Below are 25952 nucleotides of genomic sequence, written 5' to 3'. Positions count from 1 at the left end.
CGCGTTCCATACATGCACTCGCAGGATATGCTTTTGGAAAGAGAACGCGAGCTCCTTTCCCTGTGCTACATAAGACTGGAGATAGATTGCTCCATTTAAGATTTCCATTAATTCCATTAATAAACTTCTCAGGATATGAAATGTCTCCAGAATGTAGTGAGGCTAGGATGAAAGCCACATAATTCTCACTGGTGTCAGGCCCTGCACGCAGGACAAAATATGCTAATGCGGCCGTTTGCCGCAGGGCTGGTGTTATTTATATAGCGCCGGCTGGGGCAAGGCTGGCGCTGGAGTCCGGAGCGTTTGGATCTCCTGTGAGGTGTAGATGTGTGCGCCTGTGCACACAGCATAAGAATCGTGAATCCGAGACCTTGGGGAGGGGGTGGGGCAGGCCGCCCTCCTTCACGTTTGTATCCAGCGTGTGTCTCCTGTGGAAGGTATAGCCTTCCAGCCTTGTGTTTATTTGACATTCATTCTGGAAGGAAATGGCGATTCGGGGTGGGTGCTGCAGTCGGTCGCGTGTGACCCAGCGTTGTGAGGGACTGGCAACCTAAAATTGGCAAATATGCCTCCCCGCCCCTGCCCCACGGCCCTAAAAAGCAGCCTTATTTGAGTCCTGGAGAAGCACAGAAGGTTGCCCTGGAAGGCAGGCAAGCTTTGGGCTCAGGACCAGGAGTGGGGTGCCAGCCGCCGGGCACCTCGGAAACGAACAGAGGTCACGGAGAGCCAGTGCGCCCGGGGTGGGGTCCCACGCGGGCTGTGGGATTCGAGACTGGCAGACGACCCTGTCCTCCCGCTCCCCGGCAGCGCCGATTCTGTAGGGACCACCCCCCCACCTCCCACCCCGCCCCTTTGCGCCGAAGGGCCGCCCGGGGATTCTGCGGAGGCCGGGGTGTCCCTCTCCCCGCCGCTGCGTCTGCCCGGGCGGTGACGGCGCGGCCCGGCCGGAGGGGGCGCTAGCGCGCAGGAGCGGCGCAGCAGGTGCCGCGGTTACCTCCACCTCGGCGGGGGGAGAGGGGGCGGGCCGGGGCGGGAGGCGGAGGCCGGCTCGGTGATCCGAGAGCGCGGCCGGCTCCGCAGGCTGGCGGCGAGCTCGCGGCTTCCGGGAGCGCCCCGAGTCGGCGGAGGATCTTCCAGCCCGCGGCCGGCGGCGGCGGGGGCGGCGGCGGCGGCCCCGGCACCAGGCGCACCGGTGTCCGCAGGGCCCCGAGTCGCCACAAGGACGCGGGTCCGGCGCGGCGCCGGCTCCTCCTCCTCCTCCTCGGCCGGCGCGCGGCAGCGGAGAGCTTCGGAGCTCGGGGCGGATGAGCCGCGGCGGCTGAAGGCTCGACCGGCCTCTGCCCGGCGCCCGAGCGGGGCCGCGACGCCCAGGGCGCGGGGGTGCGCGGGTGACATGGGGACGGCCTGATTCGCCGGGCCCGGAGCGTTCTCTCTGGCTGCGGCGGGCCCTCCTCGGCGGCGGCTGCGGGCGCCCGGCCCGGCGCACTGTGCCGGGGCGCCCGCCGAGCTCCGCCGCGCTCTATGCGCCTCTGCGGGCGCCGCGGGCCCTGGCCATGGCGATAGACCGGCGGCGCGAGGCGGCGGGTAGCGGCGCCGGGCGGCAGCCGGCCCCGGCGGAGGAGAACGGCTCCCTGCCGCCCGGGGACGCGGCGGCCTCGGCGCCCCTCGGTGGGCGCGCGGGCTCCGGCGGCAGCGCGGAGATCCAGCCCCTGCCCGCGCTGCACCCCAGCGGCGGCCAGCACTCCGGCTGCTGCGCGGCAGCAACCGCCCCGAGCCTCCTGTTGCTGGACTACGATGGCTCGGTGCTGCCCTTTCTCGGGGGCCTGGGCGGCGGCTACCAGAAGACCCTGGTGGTGCTCACCTGGATCCCGGCGCTGTTCATTGGCTTCAGCCAGTTCTCGGACTCCTTCCTCCTGGACCAGCCCAACTTCTGGTGCCGCGGGGCCGGCAAAGGCACCGAGCTGGCGGGTGCCACTGTCACCGGCCGGTGGGGCGACGTGAGCAACTGGACCAGCCCCACGGCCACCCCCTTCTCCACTGCCGCCTGGGGGACCACGAACGACCGAAGCAACAGCAGCGACACGCCACCCCTCCCGTCTCCTCCGGGCAAGGGGAACAACGACTCAAATTGCGACTGCCACGCGTGGGACTACGGCATCCGAACTGGCCTTGTCCAAAACGTGGTCAGCAAGGTAAGGGCCAAGACCGTCTCGTGCCCGTGTTCTTCTCGTGAACCTTATCCTTCCGACCTCGGTCGCCTGTGCTCTGCGCTCCATCTCTTTCTCTGCAGACCTAGGTCCCAGCCTACCCAGCTGAGGAACCCGAAACGCTAGCCTGTGGACGCACAATCCCGCAGTGGCTGGGCTCCAGGCTGTCCCCCAAAGGAGATGCTCTTACTTGGATATGAAGCCAAAGCTTTTTGCCGCCCTCTGCGGTGCCCGTGACGCTGCATCCGCTTCAAAGAGACCAATTTTAGCCTTTTCTAATTTCCACCCAAACTCCTGTCCCGGTGCACACATAGAAAGGGCGCCCCTCCCCCAAAAGGTTCAAACCCTCTCCTCTGTCTTGCTAGGTGTGAGGCTCATTGATGCCTCAGCAGCGGCCCTGGAAGACTCAGTCCCTCTTGTAGGTCTGCTCCATGGAGCCGAGACATAAATGTGTTCTTTCGCAGGCCGCCTGTCCCCGTGTCTCCCACTAAGAACTAAACACCCGTGAAAAACAGTGTTGTACTCCCAGACCTCAGCCACCCACACGTGCCTTGAACAGATTAAAGCCAGTTAAAGAACCGAAGTTACCAACAAAGACGAAGACGGGGGGGCCCTTTGAAAAGTTCCCTTGCCACCCCACCCCTATCCCGGCCATGCTCTGTCCTTCCCACAGATCTGACTGTAGACTTCAGTGTCAGGGTGTTCCCTCAGATGTTTTCTCAGGACTTCAGGAAATAGCCCCACGGCATAGGAAGAATGTGGCAAGCTTTCAGGGTGCCATCACAGCTCTTGTAAGCAGCTGCTCCGGTCTGAGGTGTTGAGGCTTGGTGAAGCCGTCCCCGGTGCCCACTTTGTCCGCTCTGTGCCTTGCAGAGGTCTTGCGTTCTGTGTAATATAGCAGGAGCGTTCTGTGAGAGACTCATACCACCCTAAGGATGGTCAGTGGGTAGTGTTAGACAGTCGTGACCCTAGGTACCCATAATTTTCAATGTTCTTGGCCTGTAGGAAGTACTGGATGCCACCTGGTCAAGCCATTTGTGAAAGGCTTGTAGTTTCTGTCCTTTGGACGTTTTAAGCAGTGCAGTTAGAAATTGGGCAGTCCTGAGTTGTTTGGAATGCTGGTTGGTCTAAACGTGAGAATGGCTCTGGATGGTTTATAATTGTGTGTGGGGGATCCATCCCCACAGCCAGTGTGTGTTAGTAAACAGTTGTAGCTCATGGATGTGTAAGATGAAACTCTTACATCATCATAATCATTGTTTTAATCTTGTACCAACCTGGCCAGAAATGCTGTGTCCTGTGGGAATCGTCTGGCTTAGTGATCCCTCTGCTTCGCAAGATAATTGAGAATCCTCTTAGCTTGTCTCATCTTGACTCATCCCCCATAGCCTCTCCCTTCCAAAGGTGCTTCAGTAACTGATGCTCATTCATAAAGAGCAATGTTGCCTTTTCTTCTCTTTCTTTCTTTCTTTCTTTCTTTCTTTCTTTCTTTCTTTCTTTCTTTCTTCAGCACAGACAATTTTAAAACTATTTAAATTGCCATGTATGCCTGTCAGAATAAGGATTTGGCAACACTGCTGATTATTTTAAGCACCTTTCTAGAGTAAAGGAAGAATAAAGGTGTGTGTGTGTAAAGAGTGCTTTGTGCTAGAGCCAAGTTGGAAGTTAGCAGGTGGAGCAAGCAGACCATCACTCTAGCTGTGGGAACCAGGAGCCGGCTACTCATATCCTACCAGGCATGGTGTGAAGCTAGAACAAAAATAGTTCTTGAAAACAGACTAGTTAGAGGCATATTGGAAAGCTGGGCAAGTTTTTAAAATTAGCACACGGGAGGGGGGCTCCATGTGTGTAGGGGGCAGTGGCAGACAACGCATGACAGTTACATGTTACGGAAAAGATAACACTGAGCAGTGAAGGCCTGGACACAGTAATTAGAGGCATGCTTTCTCGTACTGTAAAGGCTAGGAATGACATATTGATTTTCACAGGCAAATACGCTCTGCACGGAGGACTGCCCTTCCACCGTGTTCTGTTCTGTAACAATGCCTGAAAGAGCTTTTCCAGCACATTTTGCTTCTCAGGCAGACTTTTCCCTCTGCTAACTGTGCTCACTGGGTTCTGTGTCCATGGACAATTGTAGAAGTCTTACTATGATGCTCTTGGCATTTTAGCAGCCAAATGTTTGTCTTCTCTGAACACAGTAGGCAGAAACAGAGGAAGCCTTCACCTTCTGTCAGTGAATACAAGTTCAAGGTTGGAGAAGTTGACCCGTGTCCCCTTTCCCTGCGCTATAAGCCACAGGCTGTCTTCAACATTTAGCATGGCTCCTTCAGCAGCTGTGCTCCTGAGACAGGACCCTGTCATTTCTAGAGTTGTTGTTTGGGAAGAGATAACACAGTTGCTGCCTTCATACTGGATGAAGTTAGCACAGACCAGCTAGCCTCAGAATATTAGAATAAAGAGCCCCACCCCCGGGCTCTGAACTTCTTTTCCTCTCCAAGTTATACCCGTGATACGCACTTACTACTTCAGTTTAAACCCTTCTACAAGTGTGGCTCTGTCCGAAGCAGGCCAGCCTGCCCTTCCTTGTAAAGAAATGTGGACTCTTGAGAATGCTTGGTTTTCTGGCATAGAAGGCATATTTCCTTCCTTCCTCCTCCCACCTGTGTCTCTCCCTCTCTTTTTCTTTTAATTTTTGTTGTCATCTTGTTTTGTTTGAAATAGGGACTCACTATGTAGTTATGGCTGTCCTAAACCTCACTCTGTAGGTCAGGCTGACCTCATAGAGTTCTACTTTCCTCTGCCTCCCAAGTGCTGGAATTAAAGGTGCGTACCAGTATGCCTGTCTTTATTTAGTACTTTCTTACCTGGCTGAAAAAAAAAAAAGTCCACCTACTTCCAGCTGTTCCATTCATGACAAAGTCTGCCATATTGACTACTACATGGAATACATGGCTCTTAAACATGGTAGGAGAGGACAACCAAGCAGGCACTACACGGTCTACCTCAAAAGAGAGATGGATGAGTGCCTCCACTGATGGAGTCTATGGTAGATGCACCATCGCTTTTAGCAGCTATGACATAACTTCTGTCTGAAGACTGTGGCCCTCAGCCCATCTTGCTTTCTGTATTAGATCGCATTCAGTGAGGACATCTCTGCTTCTGAGTAGTGTGGGATATAGCTCCAGTTTCTTCTAAGTAGTTTTGAGTGCTAAGATCTCTCCTCTTGGTTTATGTATGTACATATGTATGTACGTAGGTAGGTAGGTTTGTATTTTAAAACAGGGTTTCTCTGTGTAGCTCTGACTGTTCTGGAATTCACTCTTTAGACCAGGCTAGCCTTGAACTCAGAGATCTGCCTGCCTCTGCCTCCCAAGTGCTGGGATTAAAAGTGGCACCACCACGCCAAGCTATTTTCATCTTTTGAGTTGATCCTTGCCTCTGTTATACACACACCAGACTTTCGCCACATAATTTACAGTTCCTTCAAAATTATGATGGTGGTGGTGATGATATTGCTACCACCTTTATTTTGTGGAGCCTTTTCTAGTTTCTGGAGCATTTTACATGCATGCCTCCTTTGATTAAGAACAGTAGCCCAAGGCCAATTTTAACATAGCAATATTGCTGAGTACAGAAAAGGAACACACACTTGAATGGATCCTCATGGGAAGCAGGTTTTCAACCAAGTTCCTTATCTCTATCCTAGCATTCTGTACTTCATGCTGAGCTGAGCTGTCAGTGCCTTCTTGAGAAGATGAATCAAACAAATCTCTTTTCCAGTGTAGCAGGCTTGGGGTTCTGAAGATAGGTGGGTCTGTGGCCTCCTTTTCTTATTTTCTGTGATGCAGCCCAAAGTTTCTCATGCTTCTGAGATGTCAAAATTTTTCTTTAATTAAAAAAGAGAAAGGAATGTAAAATGACTGTAAAAGTATTGCTCTTATTGGCTAACATCTCATCCTGCATGAGTATAGCTGGCTGCTGAAAGTCACTGCCTTATTGAATATACTCCAGAGTTTGGTCAGGAAGCAATGCCAGCTTACCTTCCCAAGCCCTACTTTTTTCTTGTAGTTGTAGTTTAAATTGTTCATTCATTCCCGTCTTCTCATGAATTTGCAGAGATTTCTGATCTTTGTCTTGAAAGCTGTTTAATATCCTGGGAAGTAATTTGTATCCTTTTTCTTTTTTTTTTGAAGTTCTTTAAAATGACTTCAGTACAATGTAATTAAGACTAAAACTAATTTTGTTACCATTGCAATAGCAATATTTTTAAAAGAAGTCCACAGTGTTATCCTAAACTAGTGACTAGTTTCTACTTTTGAGATGCTTAATACTTACGTATATTTTTACTCTTCCAGAGTGCTTATTTAATGGAATGTGCCAGTATTCTATATCATATCAAAAGTGTTTGTCAATGCTTAGAAGCATTTTATATTTTTAAGACTGTTTTTGTGTGCATGTCTGTCTGTCTATCCTCCCTCTACCGTGCATGCGTGCGTGCGTGTGTGTGTGTGTGTGTGTGTGTGTGTCCGTCCGTGCGCACGCACACGGGAGTGTGCCTGTGGAAGCCAAAAGAGACCATTGGAGTGAAGTTACAGGTGGTTCCAAGCTTCCTGGCACGGGTAGTGGGAACTGACCTAAGTCCTCTGCAAGAGCAGTAAGAGCTCTTAATCAACCAGCCATCTTTCCAGTCCTTCAGAAACATTTCATATCCTTGCTTATGTACAAAACTTTCTTGAGTTATTTCCTAGTATCATTTTGTCATCCCAGTATTGGCTTTTCTATGGTATATATAACACAACAGTCAACATCTTTATGCAAATGTCTTTTTTCAATTAACTATAATAGATAATACATTGCATGTTTAGAATATAGTATGAGCAGTGTAGGCCTTTACTTCTACCATTCAGACAGAGGCCAAGAAACATCTGTGAGTGTGAGGATAGCCTGGTCCATATAGTGAGCTCTAGGTCAGTTAGAGGCTGCTTAAGACAAAACAAAAGAAAACAGACAAAATACTAAAGTGTAAGTCACACCTGCTTGTTCTCCCTGCTCCTGAGGCTCACCATGGTTACCAGATTGTCTGTATCCTTACAAAAATATTCTATTTTCATTTCTATATTTACCTCTTGTTTATATCAGAATTGAGTGCACATCCGCTTATAGAGAAGGCCCTCATTCTTTTTTATGTCTGCGCAGAATTTCCGTTATCTGACTGGGCCATAATTTATTAAGCTAGTCACTGGCTAAGAAAGCTCTGGGGTCATTTCTAGTCTTTACTGTTTTATATATCTGTGCATGCAGTAAGTAAGGACATCCTTACACCCGGAAACATTTGCCACACACAGGCAAGATGTAAGGAACAAAAGTTTAACCCCCCTAATGTTCCTCAAGCCTTCCCTACAGAGAACTTAGCAATTTATATGCTCACCAAAAGTTTGTGTGGTCCGGTTCCCCACACCTTCTGTGGTTTGGAAAGTTGCCAGACATTTAAATGTTTGCTAGTCTGATAAGTAGAAAATAAAGTTTGGCTGCTGCTGTAGTATTTGCAGTTGTCTAGGTCTGCGGCTTCACCATCTTTGTGCAGGTTTTTGCATTCACCTTCATCTCTTTGCCTCCATGTGCACGAGTGTTCCGGGGTTATTTCCTAACTGACTGACGGCAGCACTGTGCTCTGAGACTGTCTTGCCCTGGGTAATTACCTGAGCCTCTGATTCTGCTTGTGGTGCTCGGGTTGTGCACACAGCTTGGTTTGGATGGAGTGGAACGACTTGGTCTTTCCTTTATGACTTCTGAGTTTCGTATTGTGTATTGTTAGGTTTATGATTTCCGTAATCCTGGATGACTGGGGGGAAAATCCCACGTTTTCTTCTAATATCTGTATGAGCTCAATGACCTCTTCAGTTCGGCATTACAATTCTGTTTTCATGGTGCTGTGAGGACACATTTCTAGAAATGCTAAGACAGGGATAGAAGCCACATTTTGTGCAGACTTGGAATTGCTTGTAAGTTTTAATTCAGCGGTACAAAAGCCAGAGCTGAGAAGCCATGGAGAGGCCTGACCCCAACCCCTCCCTCAGGGAACACAGCTCTCTCCAGGGCTCTAAGACCTTTTCTCTTCTGTCATCTTGTTCTGAATAGTTTGTGATGGTGGCGGTGTTGGAAGCCACTTCAAGCTCTTTTTTTCCTGTCATTAGCAGTTTTTGCAAGTAGTGATTTATTTCAGCCTTTAATCCAAGGTAGAGCTGAGTAAAAAAAAAAAAAAAAAAAGTTGGTGTCATTTAAAAGCCCATTGGTTTTTCTGAATGTTGTTCCTGGCATTGCCAGTGGTTGGTGTACCAGAGCCACTGTGGGCACCTCTGCCCATCTTCACACTCAGTAGCATGTTGGTGGCTCCCAGCGGACCATCAAGGGGTATTTATACCATGGAAGCTGGCGAACATCACAGACGAAGGATTGCCATTTTCTTCAGAAAGCCAGGTGTTAAGCATTTGTCAAGGAAATAAGTGCAAGCCTGCCCACCCCGCCCCCAGCCTTTCCTTCTAGTCCTCCTCTTTTCACGTGCTTATTCTGAACCTGGCATTCTGCCATGTGCTGGGGGATATAATGTGGGGCGAAAATGGCTGAACTTTCATAGGCCGGGAAGACTAATGAGGAAAGCGCACCCTAACTGGCCAAGTCATGGTCTTTTCAATTCAAACTGAGATAAGTGTATGGAAAGACGGGGGGAATGGAAAACCAGAACAAAGAAACCTGACCTGGATGGGCTGATGTATCTGAGATGGGTTGAAGGTTGTGTATAGGGAGAGAGGCAAAAGGGAAACATTATGTGTTTCCCAGAGGACAGCGTTTGCAGAGACCATGTGACATGCAGGAACTTGAGGCTGCCTATCATTGGTGTGGGAGCAGGACAGGGGTCAGGGCACATCACCCATGTTAAGAACGTTCTCTGTAATTCCAGAGCAAAGGAAAAGCATCAGTGTGCTGAGCAGAGTCGAGGGGGTGAGGGGGTGAGAGTTCATGTTTCTAAGCAGTTTTCTCTCGCTACAGTGTCAAGATTTGGTGGTGGGATGTGCAGAGTGGACTGGGCTGTGCCAGCCAGGCCTGCAGAAGACACAGTTTACCAGGGATATGAACTCAGTCAAAGAGGTGATGACATGGGGATGAGAGAAAGACAGACAGGCAGGAAGGTAGAGTGAAGAGGGCCTGGGCTGAAACAGTGCAGCTGCTATGGACTCTCAGTGAGGAAGGCAGCCTGTGGAGCCCTGGGGCACCTGGTTTACATGTGCTACCGAGAGGTGGCTGGTGGAAGGGAGGGAGGCTCTGAGAGACAGCAGAAGGATATCACACTGAGGCTCTTGAGTCCATGGCAGACACTGAGCACCTGTAGTGAGATAGGAGGACCTGACATCCCTTCCCTGGGTGTGGGCAGGAAGTGCTGGTCCTCAGGAGACTTCTAGCATCTCATTTGCTCTTGTGCTAAAAGTGAAAGGGTGCTAATGAAGTTTCTACAAGAACAGATGTGAGAAACCTTAGGGACAGAATGTACATCCACTGCCCACTTTCCCTGTACCCCTAGGCTAGACAGAGGCCACTTTGGGTGCTGGGTATCATGTCAGGAAGACTGTCATGTCTAGAGTCTTTAGTTTATAGAAAGTGGAGCTGAGGCGCAATTGATATGCCCAGTTCTTGTCACCCACTGCCTTTTGTGCCATAAGACTGAATGCCCCTAAGCACACATTTGGATTATTGTGTTTGGAGTTGTTCTGTGGTTCTGTGGGGGTAGGGTTTTGCCTCTGGGCAAATTTCTCTGACCTGTGCCCCTTGGCCTTTGTAGACCCCTACCTGGCCTCATTTTGCTGCCTTTGAAAGCACAGACCCAGAGACACTAAGTTGCAAACCCGTAGTGTTGTTCTCCCACCTGCAGCCTTTCAGGACTCCCTACCGTTGCTATGTAAACTGCCTGGCTTTGACTTGAACTCTACCTACCTGTCCACTCCTCCTCTCTTGTTGTCCTGGACTCTCTAGCTCCCAGCTGGCCTCTCTTCCTCCTCGACATTTTACTTAAGGTGTTCCATTAACCTGGACTACCCATCCCTTCATTCTTCCATCCACTGGTTTCACTGGCTCAGCCGTCATCTGACTGACTGACTGACTGACTGACTGACTTGACTGTCTGATGGACTGACTCCACCCAGAGATGATAAGTCACTCAGAATGCAGTCTGTTTGCCACCCTCCTTTGACCCACAAACTCTTACATATACACTTGAACCCCTTGGACATGGACCGAATGGTTGATGTGAGGGAGTTTTTCAGTTGGTGGGTGTGGTTGGCACAGTCAGTGCTCCCGGCTTGGAACCAGCTTATCAAATCTAGATTATTCTTTCCAGCTTCCTCATTGGTAGGGTGGAGTACCTCCTGCCTTACCTCCAGCTGGTGAGAGGACAGGACACCTAGGAAGCATCACCCCACCCCTCCACCTGGCAAACAGGAGGTTCCTGGCTGGCTGGGTGAGGGCTGCTGGTATGAGAAGCCCTGAGATGGAGGAGGTGATAGGGCCATCTGGAAGGGTGATTTGTCTTGGTGGAACATTAAGCTGGAGGTGTCTCTCCCTGGAGAACTGGGTGTGCCCTGTATGCGGGAATCCTGTACCCAGAGTGGTGTGAGCAACCAGGCTACCAAGGATCCTCTCGTGGTTGGCTGACTGATAGAATTCTAATCTGAGCACTAACAGGTCACTGGCCACAGGGCCTGAGGCTCACGGGACGTATGTGAATCAGAGAAGGAAGACGAGTTGGGGAATGAGTTCAGCACACGCTCATATCTGACTGAGGGGCACTGGGGGACAGTACAGATAGAAAATGGAATTTGAGAGGGGTGTCCATGGTGAGAGCAGCCCACTTCAGGGCTAGGTGGAAAGCACAGTGAGTTTCTAGGCAGGACATTTCTACCTGGAGCTCCCCCTGGGCAGAGTTTTCAAAGCCATTGCCTTTGGCCACAGTAATCATTGACCTTCCAGGGTGGTGGATGTTACTCGTTCTTTTCTTTGCTCATCTGACTCAAGGCTGGCGGTTCCCAGTAGCATAGCTCCCTCCACCTAAGCGACCAGAGACTAACAGGGCCTGTGCTTCTGTGAGGGGTGGCGGTTATGGAACTGATGAGGGTAGGTTTCCCCTGGACTCCATTGCTGCCAGGCTAGACTGTCAAGCCCGCTGTCTGCACAGTGTGATAACCCATCAGACTGCTCATGACACTGGGTTTACAGGGAACAGAGCAACATTGCAGTTCATGCAAACCGATAGAAAAGGAGTTTATTTTTGCAAAGATGCACCATGGTGAGTGGGATGGGATCTGAGATAGCCAAGTCAGGCAGGGGCCTTTCGGGACCCCTAATGTCACTGGGACAGGCCTTTCCTGACATCAGTATTATTGTCCTTGTCATCATCCTCTTGTGAGCCGTGTTTACTCTCATCCTTGTTTTCAGAAGTTGTCTTCCTTTCCCTCCTTGCAAACCCCAGCCTGGAGTCTGGGATGGCAGTTTCCTGACCAGGCATGCAGTCACCTGAGCTGGGGAACTCCCTGGAACCAGTGACTGGGTGTGGGACCTTTTCTTCTCTGGCTGGGATTGGGTTAGAAGCAGACCTCTTTGGTAATTAATTGAGAATAACTGACTATTGCTGATTTCGTTGATAAATGCTTTAAGTAAGTATCCCTTTCCTTCTCAGTCACTCAACCTGTAACTAACTTATCTGGCCATTCAAACTGAGTGTGCTATTGGCAAGGGATCTTTTGAGGCCTGTTTTGGAATAATTAAAAATGACCTTAGGCGTTAGTTCCTTTATCACCCAAGGAGATTGGAAAGTGCCCCTGTGTGTCAGAAATTAGAAAAAATTTGCAAGTTCTCACCTCTACTTCTGCCGTCATATTGACACCATCTCCATAATTTTCAGAGCCCCTTTCAGAGTGAAAGTACAGTCAGTGTAGTAAAATACCAGAGCAGTGACCGTAGAGCAGGAGGCCACAGGTGGGTACTTCTGAAGATGAGACTAGATGTGCCTGTGCCTGCTTCTAATGGCCCTAGGCTGTCACTGTCAAGAAACACACACACACACACACACACACACACACACACACACACACACACACTCATAGACACAGACACACATAAACATATGGATGTCACTGCTGCAGAGCTAAGCAGGCCTGTAACCTGAGCTTTTTCAAGTCTGTCTGCCTCATTTTTTACCTATTTGTTCATATTCATTCATACCTTCTCCCCCCTCCCCCACACACCTTTCTTTGTAGTATTTCACATCGTTTTATACAATCCTTTTAGTAAAAGGCCAAACTCACTTTGGGAGAGGCCCCATGCTTGCCAGGAAGCAGCGTCACAAAGCCCTGGCAGGTATGTTTCAGGTCTTCCGTGGCCGAAGGTGTATTGTACAACATGGAGGAGCCCCAGAGCCGCTTAGGCTGGAGAGTGTGTCTCCAGCGGTCGGTTCACTTATCTGGACCGAAAACCAAAGCGCTGAGTCATAGGGACGTGTGGCAGAGAATGTTAAGTCATAGCCGTGCTAGCGAAGTGTTTATCAGACTTTTGTTTTTGAACTGGAGAAAAGCAGAGTCAGCCCTCTGCATGATCCTACTAGCCAGCAGTCATACTTTACTTCTCTCAGTGTCATTTTCAAAATAAGACCAAAAAAAAAAAAAAAAAAAAAAGAAAAGAAAAGGAGAGGATGTCAGAGAGGCTCCCAGAGGTCAGGCTGAATTATAGTTTATGCTTTCTGCTTCATAATTTGTACACCATAGTGTTTCCTCCCAGATTAGATTACAAGCTGCCTCTGTGTGTCTAAAAGACACCGAACGCTTTGAGCGCCCTTGATTGCCACTTACTGACGAGGTCCCCGTGGCAGCTGTGCATACAGAGCTTGTAAAGTGAATACAAAGATGTCTCATGTTTGAAAAGAAAAACGTCTCCGCTTTTTTAATGTTGATGACATACATCACAAACTCCACCATCACTAAGTATGTGAAGTGGCATTATGCCTATACACACACTCATGCAGCCTCACCCAGTCCCTTTCTTTCGTAGCTTAGTTAAACAGTCATTTCCCATCCTTTGTCCCCCGAGCTCCCAATGGCCACCATTCTACTTGCTTGTTCTATGATTCTGACCCTTCTAGATGTTTCATGTAAATGAAGATACGTAACATCTGTCCCCTTGCAACTGTCACGTGCTGTTGAAGATGTCCTCAGGGTTCATCTGTGTTGTAGCATGTTTCAGAATCTTTCTTAGCATCTCAAATATTTTTAACATTTATTAATTACATACATGGTGTTCTGCCTTCATGTGTGCCTGCACACCAAGAGAAGGCACCAGATATCACTCTAGATGACTATGAGCCACCATGTGGTTGCTGGGGATGAGCTCAGGACCCCTGGAAGAGCAGCAGTAGCACTATTAACCTCTGAGCCATCTCTCCAGCCCAGAATCTTCCTTAAAGTGAATTCTGCTATATTTTGTTTAGCCTTTCATCATGATTGACACTGGGTTGCCCCCTCCCCTTATTGTTGAGAACATGGCTGTGAATTTGAGTGTCTTCTTGAAGATAACTAGTATTTTTTTTTTTCATTTTCCCTCTTAGATGCAATCTTCCCATCCTATGTAGGGCCTGATTTGAGACAAAGACCAGTCTTTGTCTCAAAATATCACCATAGGCAGGCGATATAGACCAGGAGAAGGAGCTTATTCAGAGGTACATACATTTGTGATGTGCAGATCCAGATGCAGGGTGGGGCTAGGAGCTGAGGGATAGAGGTGGAGAAGTGGGCACAGCTGGGAGGGTGGGTGTGGTGCCCAGGTAAGAGAACAGAGTGAAGCGTAGGAGCCCAGAAGAATTGCAGAGGGCCGAAGGAGACAGGAAGGCCCTGGCAGGGTGTGCCGTATCAGCTGCCCTGGAGAACTTATGTTTTGATAAGTAGAAGATGGAGACAGAACTTCCTCTGCCAAGGAGCTGGTGATAGCTAGAGGGGACATGTACAGGCTGTGGGATCCCAGCCTGGATGCAGACATGGGAATTTATCCCTTAGCTGGAGTTCAGTTCCCCTCCCCCAGTAAACAATGAGTCTCCTGAAATTTGTAAACAGGAAGATGACAGAGGAGGGTGATTTGATGATACAGGAAGACCCAGAGGAGAGAAGCCAGTCTCGTGCTAGCCTCTGGCTCCTGTCTACCCCCGGATTCCGCCCACAGTCCCCCTGGTGCTGTCCCCATCAGACATTCACATTACTCACTACCTTTTGAAACCCTCTCAGCAAGCTCCCATCTTACAATGTGGCTGCGTCCCTGCCTGCATGTTGTCTTTTCCTTGTGTGTGTATGGGCGCCTGGGAGGGGGCAGTGTGGTCCAGTGTGCCCACAGGCCCCTGCATGGTCTCTGCTGCTGCAGATGACTATTAGGCTAGCCAGATGACAGATCTCACAGGACTGCTGAGAGGCCCCAGTTGGCCTCCCAGAATTAGCTCATACAACTGCCATAACAAACCACACAGACCAGGTAGCCAAGGACCATGCAGATCGCCTCAACCCCCTGCTCAGATGTAGTCCATAGGCAGCTCAGTCTCCAAGTGGGTTCTCTAGTAATGGGAACAGGGGCTGTCTCTGGCATGAACTCAGTGGCAGGCTCTCTGATCACCTCCCCCTGGGGGGTGCAGCCTTACCAGGCCACAGAGGAAGACTATGCAACCAGTACTGATGAGACCTGACAGGCTAGGGTCAGATAGTAGGGGAGGAGGACCTCCTCTATCAGTGGGGAGGGGCATGGGAGAAGAGAGGGAGGAAGGGTGGGATTGGGAGGAGACGAGGGAGGGGATCACAGCCAGGATACAAATTAAATAAATTGTAACAAATGATAATAATAAATAAAAATAAAAATAAAAAACAGGGGGCATGCATTCCCTCAGTTGTGCCTGCTGAAATCCACCCAGATTAGGGCAAAGCAGGCCTGGTTTCTCCTGACACACACCTCTACTTGCAAGGGGTTGCCTTTTCTTGCTTCCCCTCAAATTTAACCCCTGTGTATTCCTGTCCTCATCACTCCCTCTTTTTCCTGTGCTGGGAGCCTCCATCATACCAAGCCTGTACCCTAACACTGACTCACCTCCTCCAGCCCCTCCACTTGAAAGGCACCAGTCATATTGGATTAGGGCCCACCTACATGACTTCATTTTCCTTACCTTGAAGGCCCTGTCAGCTAAACTCACTCCTAGGGATTAGGGCTTAAACATACAGGTTCAGGGAATACAGTTGGGAGAACAACCCTGAGGTACCAACCTTGCACAGAGCAGTCCTGTAAGGATCAGATTGGCAGTGTGCACGTTTCTGGAAACCTTAGACTTGTTACTTGCTGGATGGAGCTCTGTTGAGGGCCTGTGATCCTATCTTCTTCTCTTTTGCCCCAAATATCAGCACTTGGTGCCCACATTGCCACTGAGCAGCTCTTGCTGCGGGCTGGACTTCCACAGTCCATGGCTGGCTTTCCTGTGTCTGTCCCCACCCAAACCTGTGTACCAGATGCTAATCTGTTTCCAAGACAATACCAGGCCTTTGCAATCCAGAACCCACCCCTCTGTGCTATCCCCTCACCTCCTTCAGCTCTTCCTACCTCCCTAATCCAACACTCCCATCCCCCACCCCACTTCCCTGGCCAATGTGTGGACCCTCAGCTCTTGGACATGCTGAACGGCACCAGGAATGAGGTCATTAAGGGGAAATGGCTTCCATCTGGGTGAGGTCACATGACTTAATTTTAGCATAAGCCACACACAGGTCACCTCAAACCCCAAGTGTACATCCTTGTAGCTGCTGAGGAGGAAAGGAAGTTCTGTTTATCTTAAGAAGCCACTGGATATCTGAAGCCCCATGCCAGGCTGGGGTCTGGCTGTCTGGTTGTCATTATGAGCTGATGATTTCAGAACTTGGCATCAACGTGCCCTCTCTTATAGAATGAACAGGTTCCTGAGTTGGGAGTGGGTTGGTCCAGAGCACTTGGGCTGACTTTGGGAAATCCCTGAGACACCTGTGGATGCTCCCTGGATAATTCTATATGGGGTGATTCTCCCCTTCCCCAGGGACATTTATTCTCTTTATTTGGTTGTCACACCTAGGTGAGGAGTGTGATGGTATGGGTGCTATTGGCATCTAGCTGGTAGAGGCCAACCAAGACTGCTGCTCATCCTACAGAGCTGAGTCCAGCTCTGATGCCCCAAGTGTGTAAAGTCTGGTTTGGGCTGATAGTATGGTGGATGGGTATTTCCTAGCCACACCCAGCAGATGTTCGTGCTGTGAAGAATTGGCTCTGTGATCTGGGCTCCTCTGTTTCTTAGGTGAGACCCTGGGGAGGAAAGAGGGGTCACCCTGTCCGGGTGTCCTGTGGTAATCATCTCCTCCAGTTTCTCCATGGTAGTAAAGGTTAGCCATGCTTACAGCCTGCAGTATACCTGGGAACACAGCCTTTACCTGTTTCTGCACAAACAGATGTTACCAATAACCAAGACTTTCTTTTCTCTCTTTTTTTTTTTAATTTTTTATTTTATTGGCGGGCATGAGGGATTGAGAATCTACCCCAAGGCATCATGCATACTAAGTGTACACCACTGATTTCTATTTCCAGTCCCTCAGCCCCTCTTTTTTTTTTTTACGTCTTTTAAATGATTTTTTGAAATTATAATTGCACCATTTTCCCTCTTTTCTTTTCTCTCTCCCACTCCCATGTACCCTCCCACTTGCTCTCTCTCTCTCAAATTCATGAGCTCTTTTTGTTATTAAACACACACGCGTACGCACACACACACACACACACACACACACACACGATCCTCATATGTAAACACAACCAGATCAGTCAGTATTATGTCACTTGTATGTATCATGTGTATATGAGTTCAGAGCTGTCCACTTGGTATTGAGGCCCTGTGAACTTTTCTCTTTCCATGTTAGCATGTCTTTTGGTGTTGTCCTGGTTCAGTTCCTGTCAGGAAGCCATACTGATGAGACATCATAGATGTCGATTCTCTGGCATTTCTAGGAGACACAGTCTCACAGCAAACTTTCTATCCCTCTGCCCTCTAACAGTCCTCTGTCCTCTCTTCTGCAATGATCCCTGAGCCTTTGGTGTAGGAGTTTTGTTGGAGATGTATCCATGTGGGTTAGGCACCATGATTTCCTGTTCTCTGAATTTTGATTGGTTATAGTTTTCTGTAATGGTCTTCATCTGTTGCAAAGACATGTTTCTCTGATGAGGGGCAAAGCCCACTGTTACCTATGGTTATAAGGAAAATTATTTAGATTGCAGTTAGGGGCCACTCCCAGCCAGTCTTAAAAGTTGGTGCTTTGCCTTCTCCTTAGAATACGGGTTACCAGAGAAGGAAACATTTATTTGGAAATAAATGGTATTTGTGTGAAAAATGTCTCTAATTCAGACAACCCTTCTCCATAATTAATTCCTAGGGAGGTGGTTTTCTGGTGTTTAAGGCAGCAGGAAAAGAGAGCTCTCCCGTGGGACACAGTCGTGGAACGCTGGAGGTCAGGGCTACTCATTAGCCCTGGTGACATTTGCTCGGTGATAGACAGGGGCCCACTTCCTTCTGCAGTGTCAAGCCTCAATGGTCCTAGCACAACATCTCTTACTTGGGCTGAGGATGAACTAGCACACACTTGTCTCCTCTTCAAGGAAGTACGTTGTCTCCACTCTAGAGTCGGTGGGACCTATCTCATGCAATAGCCAGGTTTATTCAGAGCATCAGATAGTTTATACTCCGAGTGTTAAGAGTGACATGAGCAAAATGTCCAATCACAAGGGCAAGCCACATGTGATGGATATGCCACATGTGGCAAAAAAACATGTTTCTCTTTAATAGAGGCATATAAACAAATAACAAAAGCCAGCTGCAACGAATAATCTGAAGTAACCTTACTCTTACCTGCTACACCTGGGAGGCATGAAAACACATTCCAAGAACCATTCCATGTTTTGAAGAAGCTGAGGTCACAAGATTCTTGTCTTGTTTTCTTGGAGTCTTCTCACAAGCACTCAGAGTTCTCCTCACATGACTCCATGTTCTTGGATTGTGTTCCGAAGGTATGCCAGCCATTACACAAGACTGATATCTACTTGCCCCTGTACCCAAAATGCAGGAGCCCCCGCAGAGTCTGCCCTCCTTATTTGCCCACTGCACTGTCTGTCCACTCTACTTGATGGGCCTTTGTCTGAGTATCATTGTGTCCTTTTCTGAGTGTGCTTGGCGTTCTTGATGTTGCTAGTCAAGCCGTTCAGCATCTGTGGACAGTGAAACCTGGCCATGTGTTGGCATGGGACATCAGTCTGGCTGTCAGCCACCAGAAAGGATCGTCATCAAGGTGGGCCCAGTGAAAGAAGATGGCATGCAAAAAGGGATGTGCTTTTTGTAAGGGTTCTTCTACGGTTTGGTGGTCTCTGCAGTTTTGGTGCATGGTGAACCTTCATCCTATGCTCCAGCTTAGGTATTGTGTGTTTGTTTAAATTATGACCTCATTTGTATAGAAGATTTATTTTTAATAATTTTCTGAGAAGTCCAATAAGATTCTTGTCTATGTAATTGATTTCTCACTTCCCTTCTGTTCCATGTATAGACTCCAGTTCCTCTTAGGCAGAATCTTAGATAAATGGTCAAAGGGAGGGTTAATGAAGACATTGAGACTCTAGCTCTGCTGATGAATCTTGTTTTCTGAGGTAGTTGTGGAGGAAGCTGAAATGAATCACACTTAACAAGCAAAGGTGTGTCAATCAACCTTCTATTTGTGAAACAAACAAACAAACAAGCCAGAGCTAATCAACTTAAGAAGAACGATGTGTTTTGACTCACCATTTTGGAAGTGTCCATTCACCGTCAGTTGGCCCTTTGCTTCCAGGCCTCCATAAGGTGGTACATCGTGCTGGAGTGTGTGGTAGAGGGAGATGAGCTCCTCTGAGGGCATGGAAGCAGGACCAGAAGAAAAGGAGCTGAGGTCTTTATACCCTTCCTAAGGCCGGTGTCTTAGTGGGTGCATTGTCTCTTAGCAGCACCGCAGACTCAGACCAGATCTTTAACACATAGGTTTTTGAGGGACCCTTTTCCAAGCTAAGGCAGAGGGCTGCCAGAGACTTCAAAGACCCATAGTTTACCACACTGAAGGAGGTTTTAAAGCCCCCAAAGGCATTTTCCCCCTTAACTACAGTGAGGTCATAGTACATAGCAATTTTTCTTCCCTGATCTCTTTGAACTTATTCAGCGAACATAATAGCTGACTCTCACAACTTAAAATACATGAGGTCTTGAAAGACCACACAAGAAGATCCAGAATGCCACATTCAACTCAGATATTTAGTGAGCAGCTACAAATGCACAGAGCACTGTTAGCAGCAGCTGGTGACAGAAGGAAGACAAGTGGAGGTGGAGTTGAGGCAGATGAAGGGCAGCCTGGGTGGAGGGGAGCTTGGAGTGAAAGGATAGCCCTGGGGCTGTTAGCATAGTTGATTGAGTTCTTCCTTCCCACCTCTAACCAGCCTTCTCTGTCAGCAACCACTGCTTTCAACTCCTGTCAGTCACTGTTTCTTTTTGCTTCTCCCTCAAAGTTCTATATGCGTGAGGTTAGGTAGTCTGTAGTCTTGGTTCTAACATCACCTTTGATAGTCTTTTCATGTCACTGCACACGTTACTAATTGTTCCTGTTTGGGGCTGAATGATCCGGCCATCCCTCAGTGTTTGCTGGACATCACTTCTAGGACTCCAGAGCATAGCAGAGTCCAAAGAGGTTCAAGTCCCTTATGTAGAACCTACACCTGCTTTCTTTGTACACTTCAAATTATCTCTATGTTAGTTAATGTGTCTCATACAAGATAAATACAGTGTCAGTAGTTACTAACCTGTTTTGTTCAGAGAATAATGACAGAATAAAAACTCATGTTTGGTAGAGAGGCAACTTTAAAATGGGTTTTAGATAACTTCTGTTGCAATGTATTGCTACAATTCTATTTTATTCTGAACTGTTATTAATGTCTTACTATACCTAATTTCAAATTAAACTTTGCCATATGCACGTCTATGTAGAAAAGGTATAAATAAAACCTAACCCTTTGGGGTGTGGCAAAGGAGCAGTGGGCCTAGCAGGATTGGGTAGGAGGTTCTCTGTTCCCCACCTTTCTTCTCCTTCTGCATGAACAATACATCTTCTGCAAAATGGATTCTCATCTAGACATTTGTGTGCAGAAGCACACACACACACACACACACACACACACATGCTCACGTGCACCTGCATAACAAGTTTCTTGGACCTTGTGGCTTCCATTGCTTTTTAAAACTTTGTTTTACATTTTATCTGCACACATTAGTGATGCATATTAACGGGTTTTGTTATGTCATTATAGTTCATGTATAGACTGTACTTTGATCAAATTCACCCTCTACTTCTATCTCACCTCCTCCTATTCCTTTTCCCAGCACCACACCCTCCAATCTCATTGTACACTTTCTAATTTCATGCTTTTGTTTTTTTGGTTGGTTGGTTGGTTTGGTTTTGGTGGGCCAGTTAATTTTGTTAGGGTTTTTCACATGAACATGGGTCAGGGGTAATTTATAGGAGTACAGGCAACTTATCAGTTGTACACCACTGAATAAAACATCTCTCTCTCCTCCAGTAACTGTTAGCTGCCTATAGATCTTCAGATAGTAGTGGGATCTTGCGAACCCCTTCTTCCCCCGTAAGGGAATGTCACACTCACTCTTGTCCCATAATTACAACTGCTGTGAGTGCAGAAAAAAATGTCTAGCCCAGAAGTCAGAGTTCCACAGCACTCTGCCCTTTCCTCTGCCTCTTGTGGACTTTCTGCCCCCTCTCCTGTGATATTCCTTGAGTCTTGGAGAGGGAGGTGTTTAGGGCTGACCATTCAACAGTCACTTATTCTCAGTGCTTTGACTAGTTATGAGTCACTGCAGGAGTTGCCATTTACTGCAAAATGAAGCTTCTCTCGCCAAAGTTGACAGCAGCACTAACTCACAGGCCCAAAAATAAATACTTAGAGGACAATTTGATAGTCACAACATATCAAGGAAAACAGCTATAGTTAGCTTTCCTGTTAAGCCCTAGAATTCCCCCCAGCCAGAGACTCTGGAACAGCTTTACAATACCTGTGGAGCAGGCTTGACATACAACTGGAAAAGTGTTAGTCTTGTGTAGTCATGGCATCATTGTATCAAGGAGTACTCTTTACCCAGCGCGGGATGATATTGTAGTTCAGAGTTGACAGCCGAGTAAAATTATTGGCTTTTTTTTTTTTTTTAACCTACTAGCTTGTATAGCACCTTCTGGCACCGTGAAAGCTGGCTAAACAGGAAGGAAGCGTCTAGCTGAGTTCCAGTTTGATTTCCTTATCTCCTGTCACTAAAGTATATGGTGCCTTCAGCAGTAGTGGCTTCCCTCACCAACAACTTTCAGAAAGGCTTGTGAATTTTTCACTTGATGACCTATGGCTTCTAAAAACAGTTTTATTATTATTATTTTAAATTAGCTTGTAGGGCAGGTTTTCTTAGAGAGTTTTCATACACCCTGGGTTTTGCTTGACTTTCCCCTTCTTTCCCCATTTTCTTGTCCCCATCCATACTCAATCCTTTCCATTACCAGTATTCCTGCTTTTGGTTTCAGATCACATTTGCTCTACACACCCCTGCCCTTAGAGCCTCTATTCCCAGCTCATAGGTCCCTTTCTAGTTTCCTGAGAGGCCACGTTCTTTTATTTGTTTGTTTTGTTTTAATATTGCTGACCCAAGAGTATGAAACTCTGATGAAGGCTTGTCTTCCCTGCTACACATGTCTTCCAGACTGCCTCTCTCCACACTGCTGATGTGCGTTTGGTTGTTCAGACCCACAGACACCTGTGAATACTGGAATCTTCATCCTGCTCACCTTTTCGCTCCTTATTTCTGTTACTCCCCTTATTCTTCAGTTCTAATAGGAACAAGCTGATTGGCAGAATCAGGCCAGCTTAGGAGCCAGGCAAACTTCCTTCTTTTCCCCTTCTTTGCAGAGGACACTGAGGTGGTGAGAAGGGGCTGTGGGGGAGGGGGCATGTCTCCAAGAGGCATGGGTCCTCTGCCCTGCCAGTTGTGATGCCACTGCTTCCAGGCCTCGCCCCCCCAGGGCTGATGGAGAGGCCCTGAGAGCTAATGCTGCCCTGTCGGTAGGGGAAAGACACATCTAGCTGTGATGCTGCCACAAAGCTGCTCTGTGTGACCTCAGGGTGACTTAGTAGCTGACTGGGTTGAGTTTCATCCTGTGTAGGCAGCATGTGAAAGAGGCATCCTTCCTTTTCATAGCCTCTTCATCCTCCCTTTTGTGAAAATGGTCCTGTGTGGGCAAATAACCTGGGGGCTGAAAAATCCTTAGGCAAACTCCCAGACAACACAGACACCGTGCCTATTCTTGTGCAGCCCAGTATAAAATGCAGAGGGTTAGAGAGTCCTGTTTGTAGAGAAATTCCAGTGAGCAAGGGACTAGCCTTCTTTGGTGATAACGCCTGCCCTGCAGGAACCTACTTGCTCCCTTTGCCAAGTTGAAGAGGGACCAAGGAAGAACTCCCCAAGCATGAGTCAGTGAGAGAAGCCAGCTGCCTTTGCAGTTCGCCTCCCACCTAATATCTTTAAGCTGAGTGGTAAGGGTAGGTGGGCATCCCATTTGGCTGGAATGTCCAGGAAGCTAGGCTGTTCTGCGGGATGTTCGTGCTGCTCCGGTTTGTGAGCCAGCCTGAGTGTTATCAGGAAGCTTGTTTGTGCTTGTGTAAGCATGTTACCCTGACTGGGGCTGTGCCCCTTACAAAGCAGGTTAAGCAACCGAGGATGCTCTTCCAATAAGATAACCATTTAGAGGTGGAGCCTCCAAATATTCTGAGCAAGGGGTGCTCTCAGCCTGTGGCTGTTGAAATGACAGTGCCCAAGAGGAAAGATGGGTGACAGGTGACCTACTACAGGTTCTGCCTTGCTTAGGTCCAAGGCAGCCAGAGAGCAGCTCTGCTAAAACATGGAAGTGAGGGTATTTTGAGGAACAGGGGCCAGGAGTTTGGTCTTCTTCCAAAAGGCTGAAATCCTTGATTGGGATATATCTAACAATAGTAGTACCTATCAAAGGATCAAAATAAGATGATTTATTTTGTCTTCTTGTGATGTGAATGTCACTCAGGACTTTGAGCATGCTGAACACATGCTGGGGGTAGAGTTGCAGAAAACCTGACTTCTGAGCTGCAGAGATTGGAGGAACCTTTGCTGACACAACAGAGAGAGGCAGGTGTGTTCTCACTGATACCCAGAACAGAGGTAGACAAGGGACACTGAGCCCAGTGCGGAAGGACTGAATTTACACCTGAGCTACAAACTTCTCATTGAATAGCCGTAGCAAAAATGTTCAAGATTGGACCTACTCTCCCAAGTGGAGAAGACACTGTTCCCTGAGGATCTGTGGGGATTTCTGTGATGCACATAGAAGGCCCTCTGCAGAGTATGTGCTTGACTGGTCTCTAACCCCAAGCCTTTCTGCAGGACTTTTCCATGGACTCTTAGTCAGGGTTGACCCCATTTCTTTCTGTACTTACGCTGTCTCAAACCTGTTCATCAGAGACTGGACAATTGTTTATTAGCCTCATGTCCTCTCATAGGTGACATATTCTGAAAGGCTGGCCTTTAGAGTAATGTCCTTGATTAGGACTCTTTTTTTTTTTTTTTTTTCCCCAAATAGAGTTTCACTGTATACTCCTGGCTGGCATAGAACATGTAGATGAGGCTGGCCTTGAACTCACAGAGATCCGCCTGCTTCTGCTTTCCAAATACTGCAATTAAAGAAAGGCATGTGCCTCCGTGCCCAAATCCTACATATCTTAAACAGTTAACAGGATCCATCAGAAGCCCAAAGTAATTGGATATCTTTTGGTGATGAGAAATAAACCTAAGGCCTTGTACATGCTAAACACGCGCTCTGCCACTGAAACACCCTTGGCTTGAGGTTGGATTTTTAATAGCTGTTGACTGCTACCCTTGATGAATGTCCAACTTTATAGTGCCATGTCCTGGAGGTTACCCAAGGATCTGCCCTGAATTCTCTCCATTCTTTCTAGCTCACTGTCCAGCCCGTGTGTGGCTCTTTTTCTTCCCAGCCTCACCTCCCTTGCCTCCCATACCTTAACCCTAACACATGCTGATGACTGTAGGCGTCTGTGTTTAATATAGGTCATACAACGTTTTTTCCCCATCTTACCGGTTTTTAACTTGTGTGGTTCATTGGTGTGAAGTGCATTCACATTAGGCAGAAATTGCCATTCTCTACCTCCAGGGCCTCCCCCATCTCCTTAGATGAACAGTCCACACCCTTCACCTTCTGACGTCCTGTGTCTCTCTCCATCCCTGGCCAGCCCACATGCTCTGTCTTTATGCATTTGGGTCCTCTAGAGACCTTGTGTAAGTCAAATTGTACAGCATTCGTCATTCTGAGACAACTAACAGCACTGAACTTAGTGTCCTCAGGGTCCCCTGTGTGGGAGCCTGTGTCAGGTTCTCCTTCCCTTTCAGGCTGAATGATAATTAGATCTCATGTGTAGACTACACTTTACCCTTGATTCCAGGGATGGCACCTGAGCTATTGAGACTGGTACTCCAGACACATGATCGGGCAGCGCTTTGTGCCATGCTGCTTTTATTGTTTTGGGATAGCACAGTGAGTTTGGAGAGGCGAAGGTCATGGAAGAAATTGCCCACACAGCACGGAGCCACCACTGAACCTCAGCTAGCTGAATGGTAGTCCTGTCAGCGGCCTGCTGCGCCGTTGGACTTTTTCAGAAGGTGGACTTTTCACAGTTGACTGCTTTCCGCTGTGGCTGACCTTTTGCGGGTCACATCCGAAGGGCATTTAATATTTGCCCATGTCCTAACCGGTTAGTACTGATGACCCCCTGAGAAGACACAGAAACATCATCTGTTTTTGTTTGTTTGTTTGTTTTTGTTTTTTTCTCTGAGGGAGGGCAGGAAGCATTCCTCTGCTTAGTGTGAGCATGCTTCAGCACACAGGAACCCGCCTTCTTTCTCCTCAGGATTGCTGTACCCCAGCCTTACAGGTAGCATGTCCATGTGTTACAATTTGCGTTGAGTTCATAGACAGCATTAGATCACGCAAGGCAAGCAGAACGTAAGTGTAAGCCACTCTCGAGTTCTTTAGTCCAACTCTCTGCCACCAAAAGTGTGTGTAGAGGACAGAGTTTCCAGATAAGCTTAGAAAATGTATCGTGCTCGCAGAGCACGATTCCCCTTCCATGATTTATGTTGGCTTTTTAGAGCTGCTGAGAAAGCCCTGCAAAGGAGACAGCAGCTTAACTTTCTTTAATTGAGCATTTCTAAAAATTATTTAGCCATTGATCCCTCTCTCCACCTCTTTTTTTTTTTTTTTTTTTTTTTTTTTTGCTGCTGGGCAGTGAACCCAGGGTCCTGCATATGAACTCCATGTCCAGCCTGATTCCTTTATTTAGATGCCCACCCATGATGCCCTCTGTGGATTGATGCTTTCTGCAAACGCATCACCTGCTAATGCAGCAGTGACTGTGACTACAAAGGGTTCCCTTCATGGACTGTTTACTTTTAAAATGATGATGATGATGATGATGATGATGATGATGATGATGATGATGATGATG

At 48.1% G+C, this 25952-nt stretch overlaps 1 protein-coding gene across 2 annotated transcripts in view; it reads left to right on the top strand.

Moving 5' to 3' along the window:
• Positions 1–1484: 1484 nt before the first annotated feature.
• Slc22a23 (solute carrier family 22 member 23) overlaps positions 1485–25952 on the top strand; it is a 166673-nt gene continuing 142205 nt past the window's right edge. For both annotated transcript variants that reach the window (XM_055595086.1, XM_055595085.1), the window contains exon 1: positions 1485–2192. In XM_055595086.1, coding sequence (XP_055451061.1) covers positions 1554–2192 — 639 coding nt within the window. In that variant the 5' untranslated portion in view covers positions 1485–1553. The remainder of the gene's footprint in view (positions 2193–25952) is intronic.

The sequence above is a fragment of the Psammomys obesus genome, unplaced genomic scaffold, assembly GCF_907164565.1.
Source record: "Psammomys obesus unplaced genomic scaffold, mPsaObe1.curated_primary_1811, whole genome shotgun sequence".
Lineage (NCBI taxonomy): Eukaryota > Metazoa > Chordata > Mammalia > Rodentia > Muridae > Psammomys > Psammomys obesus.
This window is presented reverse-complemented; position numbering and strand designations above follow the sequence as displayed.